At 47.9% G+C, this 9,452-nt stretch overlaps 1 protein-coding gene across 1 annotated transcript in view; it reads left to right on the top strand.

The window, feature by feature from the left end:
• The first annotated feature begins 8,910 nt into the window (after positions 1-8,910).
• The window catches only part of LOC139758208 (uncharacterized), a 2,763-nt gene continuing 2,221 nt past the window's right edge, over positions 8,911-9,452 (top strand). The window contains exon 1 of the mRNA XM_071679451.1: positions 8,911-9,452. This exon is cut by the window's right edge and continues 2,221 nt beyond it. Within this exon, the coding sequence (XP_071535552.1) occupies positions 8,911-9,452 (542 nt within the window).

The following is a 9,452-nucleotide window of genomic DNA, read 5'->3' on the forward strand; positions in this document are numbered from 1 at the left end:
GTGTTATACAGCCTCACAACCTGCACTCTCAAGTTGTGAAGATCATGTGTTATACTGCTTCACAACCTGCACTCTCAAGTTGTGAAGATCATGTGTTATACTGCTTCACAACCTGCACTCTCAAGTTGGAGACAAGACTCAATGTTCATGATCAGTTTGGTAGTAGGTAGCACTATCCACACCTGCTGGCCACCTACATACACTCATGAACCACACCTTTGCAAGCCATAATGGTTATATATATATATATATATATATATATATATATATATATATATATATATATATATATATATATATATATATATATATATATATATATATCTTTTTTTTTTTATTTTATTTATTATACTTTGTCGCTGTCTCCCGCGTTAGCGAGGTAGCGCAAGGAAACAGACGAAAGAATGGCCCAACCCGCCCACGTACACATATTTGTACATACACGTCCACACACGCACATATACATACTTATACATTTCAACATATATATATATATATATATATATATGTATATATATATATATATATATATATATATATATATATATATATATATATATATATATATATATATAATTTTTTTTTTAACTATTCGCCATTTCCCGCGTCAGCGAGGTAGCGTTAAGAACAGAGGACTTTGCCTTTTTTGGAATATCCTCACCTGGCCCCCTCTGTTCCTTCTTTTGGAAAATTAAAAAAAAAACGAGAGGGGAGGATTTCCAGCCCCCCGCTCCCTCCCCTTTTAGTCGCCTTCTACGACACGCAGGGAATACGTGGGAAGTATTCTTAATCCCCTATCCCCAGGGATAATATATATATATATATATATATATATATATATACATATATATATATATATATATATATATATATATATATATATATATATATATATATATATATATATATATATATATATATATATATATATATATATATATATATATGTGTGTGTGTGTGTATGTGTGTGTGTGTGTGTGTGTGTATACATAATTCATACTTGCTGCCTTTATTCATTCCCGTCGCCACCCCGCCACATATGAAATGGCAATCCCCTTCCCCCGCACGCGCGTGAGGTAGCGCCAGGAAAAGACAACAAAGGCCACATTCGTTCACACTCAGTCTCTAGCTGTCATGTAATAATGCACCGAAACCACAGCTCCCTTTCCACATCCAGGCCCTACAGAACTTTCCATGGTTTATCCCAGACGATTCACATGCCCTAGTCCAATCCATTGACAGAACGTCGACCCCTATATGCCACATCGTTCCAATTCATTCTATTCCTTGCACGCCTTTCACCCTCCTGCATGTTCAGGCCCCGATCACTCAAAATCTTTTTCACTCCATCCTTCCACCTCCAATTTGGTCTCCCACTTCTCCTCGTTCCCTCCACCTCTGACACATATGTCCTCTTTGACAATCTTTCCTTATTCATTCTCTCCATGTGACCAAACCATTTCAAAACACCCTCTTCTGCTCTCTCAACCACACTCTTTTTATTACCACACATCTCTCTTACCCTTACATTACTTACTCGGTCAAACCACCTCACACCACATATTGTCCTCAAACATCTCATTTCCAATACATCCACCCTCCTGCGCACAACCCTATCTAATATAAATATCCCATGCCTTGCAACCATAGTGGGCCCGCTATTCCTTCAGACATACCCATTTTTGCTTTCCGAGTGAGTGTGTTAGCATTTTTGATGCACGAGACTGGGTTATAGTGATGGGTGATTTGAATGCAAAGGTGAGTAATGTGGCAGTTGAGGGTATAATTAGTGTACATGGGGTGTTCAGTATTGTAGATGGAAATGGTGAAGAGCTTGTAGATTTATATGCTGAAAAAGGACTGGTGATTGTGAATACCTGGTTAAAAAGAGATATATATAAGTATACGTAAGTAGGAGAGATGGCCAGAAAACGTTACTGGATTATGTGTTAATTGATAGGCGCGCGAAAGAGAGACTTTTGGATGTAAATGTGCTGAGAGGTGCAAGTGGAGGGATGTCTGGTCATTATCTTGTGGAGGCGAAGGTGAAGATTTGTAGAGGTTTTCAGAAAAGAAGAGAGAATGTTGGGGTGAAGAGAGTGGTGAGAGTAAGTGAGCTTGGGAAGGAGACTTGTATGAGGAAGTACCAAGAGAGACTAAGTGCAGAATGGAAAAAGGTGAGAGCAAAGGACGTAAGGGGAGTGGGGAGGAATGGGATATATTTAGGGAAGCAGTGATGGCTTGTGCAAAATATGCTTGTGACATGAGAAAGGTGGGAGGTGGGCAGATTAGAAAGGGTAGTGAATGGTGGAATGAAGAAGTATGATTATAAGTGAAAGAAAAGAGAGAGGCATTTGGACGATTTTTGCAGGGAAATAGTGCAAATGATTGGGAAATGTATAAATGAAAGAGGCAGGAGGTCAAGAAAATGGTGCAAGAAATTAAAAAGAGGGTAAATGAGAGTTGGGGTGAGAAAGTATCATTAAATTTTAGGGAGAATAAAAAGATGTTTTGGAAGGAGGTAAATAAAGTGCTTAAGACAAGAGAACAAATGAGAACATCGGTGAAAGGGGCTAATTAGGAGGTAATAACAAGTTGTGGTGATGTGAGAAGATGGAGTGAGTATTTTGAAGGTTTGTTGAATGTATTAGATGATTGAGTGGCAGATATAGGGTGTTTTGGTCGAGGTGGTGTACGAAGTGGGACGGTCAGGGAGAATGCTTTGGTGAACAGAGAAGAGGTAGTGAAAGCTTTGCGGAAGATGAAAGCTGGCAAGGCAGCGGGTTTTGATGGTACTGCAGTGGAATTTATTAAAAAAGGGGGGTGACTGTATTGTTGAGTGGTTGGTGAGGATATTCAATCTATGTATGGTTTATGGTGAAGTACCTCAGGATTGGCGGAATGCATGCATAGTGCCATTGTACAAAGGTAAAGGGGGTGAAGGTGAATGTTCAAATTACAGATGTATAAGTTTGTTGAGTATTTCTGGGAAATTATATGGGAGGGTATTGATTGAGTGGATAAACGCAAGTTCAGAGCATCAGATTGGGGAAGAGCAGTGTGGTTTCAGAAGTGGTAGAGGATGTGTGGCTCAGGTGTTTGCTTTGAAGAATGTATGTGAGAAATACTTAGAAAAACAAATGGATTTGTATGTAGCATTTACTGATCTGGAGAAGGCATATGATAGAGTTGATAGAGATGCTCTATAGAGGGTATTAAAAGTATATGGTGCGGGAGGTAAGTTGCTAGAAGCAGTGAAAAGTTTTTATCGAGAATGTAAGGCATATGCATGACTAGGAAGAGAGGAAAGTGATTGGTTCCCAATGAATGTTGGTTTGCGGCAGGGGTGTGTAATGTCTCCATGATTCTTTAATGTGTTTATGGATGGGGTTATTAGAGTTTTGGAGGGAGGGGCAAGTATGCAGTCTGTTGTGGATGAGAGGGCTTGGGAAGTGAGTCAGTTGTTGTTTGCTGATGATACAGCGCTGGTGGCTGATTCGGGTGAGAAACTGCAGAAGATGGTGATTGAGTGTGCTAAAGTGTGTGAAAGAAGAAAGCTGAGAGTAGATGTGAATAAGAGCAAGGTTATTAGGTACAGTAGGGTTGAGGGTCAAGTCAATTGGGAGGCAAGTTTAAATGGAGAAAAACTGAAGGAAGTGAAGCGTTTTAGATGTCTGGGAGTGGATTTGGCAGCGGATGGAACCATGGAAGCGGAAGTGAGTCACAGGGTGGGGCAGGGGCGAAGGTTCTGGGAATGTTGAAGAATGTGTGGAAGGCGAGAACATTATCTTGGAAAGCAAAAATGGGTATGTTTGAAGGAATAGTGGTTCCAACAATGTTGTATGGTTGCGAGGCGTGGGCTATAGATAGGGTTGTGCAGAGGAGGGTGGATGTGTTGGAAATGAGCTGTTTGTGGACAGTATATGGTGTGAGGTGGTTTGATCGAGTAAGTAATGTAAGGGTAAGAGAGATGTGTGGTAATAAAAAGAATGTGGTTGAGAGAGTAGAAAAGGGTGTATTGAAATGGTTTGGTCACATGGACGGAATGAGTGACGAAAGATTGACAAATAGGATATATGTGTCAGAGGTGGAGGGAACGAGGAGAAGTGGGAGATCGAATTGGAGGTGGAAGGATGGAGTGAAAAAGATTTTGAGTGATCGGGGCCTGAACATGCAGGAGGGTGAAAGGCGTGCAAGGGATAGAGTGAATTGGAACGATGTGGTATACCAGGGTCGACGTGCTGTCAATGGATTGAACCAGAGCATGTGAAGCGTCTGGGTGTAAACCATGGAAAGTTTTGTGGGGACTGGATGTGGAAAGGGAGCTGTGGTTTCGGTGCATTATACATGACAGCTAGAAACTGAGTGTGAACGAATGTGGCCTTTGTTGTCTTTTCCCAGCGCTACCTCGAGCGCGTGCGGTGGTAGGGGGGTGTCATTAATGTGTGGCGGGGTGGCAATGGGAATGAATAAAGGCAGCAAGTATGAATTATGTACATGAGTATATATGTATATGTCTGTGTATGTATATGTATGTATACGTTGAAATGTATAGGTATTTATATGTGCGTGTGTGGATATGTATGTTTATACATGTGTATGTGGGTGGGTTGGGCCATTCTTTCGTCCATTTTCTTGCGCTACCTCGCTAACGCGGGAGACAGCGACAAAATATGATAAAAAAGGAAATAATATATATGTATATCATACAAACCTCCGGGACCCCTGTGCAAGAGGCGGGAGCGCTACCGCTAGGCTATGATCGCCGCTAACAGGGAAATGAGTATTCGAATGCTATGTACTCGAATACCCTTCGTCTCACGTTGGTGAGCAACGGGGTCTACACCGGTCATTTCCAAACAGGCGCACATAGCCAGCTGATAGCATTTTACCGAACCTAACTGTGCAGCGCGGAGGTATATGAATACGAACATAGTGCATAGAAACGCGCACCTTCATAGAACATACAAACCTCCAACAGCCAGGATCGAACCCGGGACCCCCGTGTAACACTGGTGACAGAGAGTGTGTAGTGTAACACTGGTGACGGAGAGTGTGTAGTGTAACACTGGTAACGGAGAGTGTGTAGCGTCACACTGGTAACGGAGAGTGTGTAGTGTCACACTGGTAACGGAAAGTGTGTAGTGTAACACTGGTGACGGAGAGTGTGTAGTGTAACACTGGTGACGGAGAGTGTGTAGCGTCACACTGGTAACGGAGAGTGTGTAGTGTAACACTGGTGACGGAAAGTGTGTAGTGTAACACTAGTGACGGAGAGTGTGTAGCGTCACACTAGTAACGGAGAGTGTGTAGTGTAACACTGGTGACGGAGAGTGTGTAGTGTAACACTGGTGACGGAGAGTGTGTAGTGTAACACTAGTGACGGAGAGTGTGTAGCGTCACACTAGTAACGGAGAATGTGTAGTGTAACACTGGTGACGGAGAGTGTGTAGTGTAACACTGGTGACGGAGAGTGTGTAGTGTAACACTGGTGACGGAGAGTGTGTAGTGTAACACTGGTGACGGAGAGTGTGTAGCGTCACACTAGTGACGGAGAGTGTGTAGTGTAACACTGGTGACGGAGAGTGTGTAGTGTAACACTGGTGACGGAGAGTGTGTAGCGTCACACTAGTAACGGAGAGTGTGTAGCGTCACACTGGTGACGGAGAGTGTGTAGTGTAACACTGGTGACGGAGAGTGTGTAGCGTCACAACAGTGTAGGAAGGTATGTATAGATAAAGGTCAATGTTTCAGATCAAGTTTTCGGGAAATGTAACTTTGCTACACTTGTTAACGTCTTGTTAACACTGACAATCAACGTTACCAATGTTCATGTGTGAGCGTAGACCAGTTAGCGCTATAGTTGGTGGTGGATGGGGGAAGCCTCTGGTGGGGGGAAGCCTCGGGTAGGGAAAACCTCGGGCGGGGGAAGCCTTCGGTGGGGGAAACCTCGGATGGGGAAGCCTAAGGTTGGGAATCCTCGGGTGGGGGAAGCCTCTGGTGAGGGAAGCCTCGGGTGGGGAAGCCTTACGTGGGGAAGCCTAGGGTGGGGGAAACCTCGGGTGGGGAAAGCCTTTGGTGGGGGAATCCTCGGTTGGAGGAAGCCTCTGGTGAGGGAAGCCTCGGGTGGGATATTTCGGAATCTTCGGTAGGAGAAGTCTCGGGTTGGGGAAGCCTCGGGTGGGGAAGCCTCAGGTGGGAAATCTTCGGGTGGAAGAAGCCTCGGGTGGGGAATCTTCGGGTGGGAAAGCCTCAGGTGGGGAATCTTCGAGTAAGGGAAGCCTCAGGTGGGGGAGCCTAGGATGGGAGAAGCCTCATGTGGGGAATCTTCGGGTGGGGGAAGCCTCGGGTGGTTGAAGCCTCAAGTGGGGGAAACCTCGGGTTGGGGAAACCTCAGGGGAATATTCGGGTGGGGGAATATTAGGGTGGGGAAAGCCTCAGGTGGGGGAAGCCTCGGTTGGGGAATCCTCTAGTAGGGGAAGCCTCAGGTGGGGAAGTCTCGGGTAGGGGAAACCTCGGGTGGGGAAGCCTTTGGCGGGGGAAATCTCGGATGGGGGAAGCCTAAGTTTGGGAATCCTCGGGTGGGGGAAGCCTCGGGTGGAGGAAGCCTTTGGTGGGGAATCCTCGGGTGGAGGAAGCCTCGGGTGGGATATTTCGGGTGGGGAATCTCTGGTGGAGGAAGCCTCGATTGGGGGAAGCCTCGAGTGGGAGAAGCCTTAGGTGGGGAAATCTTCGGGAGGGGGAAGTCTCGAGTTGGGGAAGCTTCGAGTGGGGAAGCCTCAGGTGGGAAATCTTCGGGTGGAGGAAGCCTCAGGTGGGGAAATCTCGGGTTGGGAAAGCCTCATGTGGAGAATATTCAGGTGGGGGAATATTCGGGTGGGGAAAGCCTCAGGTGGGGGAAGCCTCGGGTGGGGGAAGCCTCGGACGGGGGAAGCCTTGGGTGGAGAAGCCTCAGGTGGGGAAGCCTCGGGTGGGATAAGCCTAAGGTGGGTGAAGCCTCGAGTGGTGGAAGCTTCGGGTTGAGGAAACCTCAGGTGGGGAAGCCTTGGGTGGGAGAAGCCTCAGGTGGGGAAAGCCTCGGGTGGGGAAGCCTCTGGTGGAGGAAAACTCGGGTGGGGAAGCCTCAGGTGGGAAATCTTCGGGTGGAGGAAGCCTCGGTTGGTTGAAGCCTCAAGTAGGGAAAACCTCGGGTTGGGGAAGCCTCAGGTGGGGGAATCTCGGGTTGGGAAGTCTCATGTGGGGAAACCTTGGGTGGGGGAAGCCTCAGGTGGTTGAAGCCTCAGGTGGGGGAAACCTCGGGTGGGGGAAGCCTTAGGTGGGGAAATCTCGGGTTGGGAAGCCTCATCTGGGGAATCTTCGGGTGGGGGAAGCCTCGGGTGGGGGAAGCCTCGGGTGGGGAAGCCTCAGGTGGGGAAGCCTCGGGTGGGGAAGCCTCAGTTGGGGAAGCCTCGGGTTGGGAAGCCTCGGGTGGGGAAGCCTCGAGTGGAGGAAGCCTCGTGTGGGGGAAGCCTCGGGTGGGAAAGCCTCAGGTGGGGGAAGCCTCGGGTGGGGAAGCCTCAGGTGAAGGAAGCCTAGTGTGGGGAAGCCTCGGGTGGGGAAGCCTCAGGTGGGGGAAGCTTCGGGTGGGAGAAGCTTCGGGTGGGGAAGTCTCAGGTGGGAGAAGCCTCGGGTGAAGGAAGTCTGGACCTCGGGGGAAGCCTCGTTGGGGAAGCCCCAGTGAAGCCGGTGGGGAAGCCGGGGGGATGCTCGGTGGGAAGCCTCAGTGGGAGCCTCGGTGGGGAAGCCTCGGTGGGGGAAGCCTCGGTGGGAAGCCTCGGGGGAAGCTCAGTGGGGAAGCCTCGGGGGGAAGCTCGGTGGGGAAGCCAGGTGGGAAAGCATGGGTGGAGAAGCCTCGGGTGGGGAAGCCTTCGGGTGGAGGGAAGCCTCAGGTGGGGAAGTCCTCGGGTGGGGAAGCCTCGGGTGGAGGAAGCCTCGTGGGGGAAGCCTCGGTGGAGAAGCCTCAGGTGGGGAAGCCTCGGGTGGGGAAGCCTTGGTGGGGGAAGCCTCTGGTGTAGGGGGAAGCCTCAGTGGGAAGCCTTGGGGAGAAGCCTCGGGTGGGGAAGCCTCAGGTGGGAAAGCCTCGGTGGAAGCCTCGGTGGGGAAGCCTCGGTGGGAAGCCTCTGGTGGGGAAGCCTCGGGTGGGGAAGCCTCAGGTGGGGAAGCCTCTGGTGGGGAAGCCTCGGGTGGGGAAGCCTCAGGTGGGGAAGCCTCTGGTGGGGAAGCCTCGGGTGGGGAAGCCTCAGGTGGGGGAAGCCTCAGGTGGGGGAAGCCTCGGGTGGGGAAGCCTCGGGTGGGGAAGCCTCGGGTGGGGAAGCCTCGGGTGGGGAAGCCTCGGGTGGAGGAAGTCTCGGGTGTGGGAAGCCTAAGGTGTGGGAAGCCTGGGGTGGGGGAAGCCTCCGTTGTTCACGTGACGACTAATGTTGTGTTCAGCACTGCCAGCGTTGGTGTTCAGTGGTTTGCCGCTCACCCTCGCTACTCGAGCGGTAACTGCTAACCATGCAGCGGGTGATGGATGCTCTTTTGGTTTATGTTACATTTGGAATTGTGGACAGAATGATAACAATTGATGCATAATAGACACGTTTTATGCCAATTATGTCAGTAATGTTGTGTGTTTGTTCGAATGTAAGGAGGATTTTGTTAGCGCATACCAGTACCTGTATGACTGAGTTGGCATCACTGAGAGTGACGTAGCCAAACAGCTGTCTTGATCAGACGAAAATATTTTGTGTTTATTTACAGTTCCAGTTTTCCCGTAGGTGCTTTCTGCCTAGTTAATATTATGATAATCGGTCAGTTCTCCGTGATATAGAGCAGAAATATGAGGCATTGTGATATGTAGAACATTGTAATGATACTATGTAATACATGATGTTGACAACATCAACAATGTCAGGTATACAAGAAGAAGAACTTAATTTTATGCGATATTTTCTGGCTTTAAAAAGTGGCAGAAATGCAATGGCAAGGGTGTTTGAGTGGAGCTATCAGGGAACACATCCAATTAAAGATTACTTACTCAGTCAACCAAGTTACAGCAACAGGAAGTTTAAAAATGACTTTAATCAAGATCAGAGAGGTAAGCTGGCCTCCAGCTTACCTGCTCAGGTGAGAAGCTTTGATATTAGTTTATTGTTTAGTTTGCTGCAGCTGACATGTGGGCTCTCCCAGGGCGCAGACCCCGTGTGGAGGAGCCCAGGGCCAACGTTGGAGAATCTTTTGTATCGATTGAAACAACTTCGTAATAACGCGATTCATGAACTACATATGTTAACTGAAATTGACCTGGATAACAAATTGTCTGAATTACAGCAGTTAATAGAAGACATTTATCAAACTGCTGCTTTACGCTTTGGGAAAAGCAGTTTACTGGTAACTCATCTATGTACAGAAGTATGTCAACAGTTTTTGAA

This window comes from Panulirus ornatus, chromosome 29, assembly GCF_036320965.1.
Source record: "Panulirus ornatus isolate Po-2019 chromosome 29, ASM3632096v1, whole genome shotgun sequence".
Lineage (NCBI taxonomy): Eukaryota > Metazoa > Arthropoda > Malacostraca > Decapoda > Palinuridae > Panulirus > Panulirus ornatus.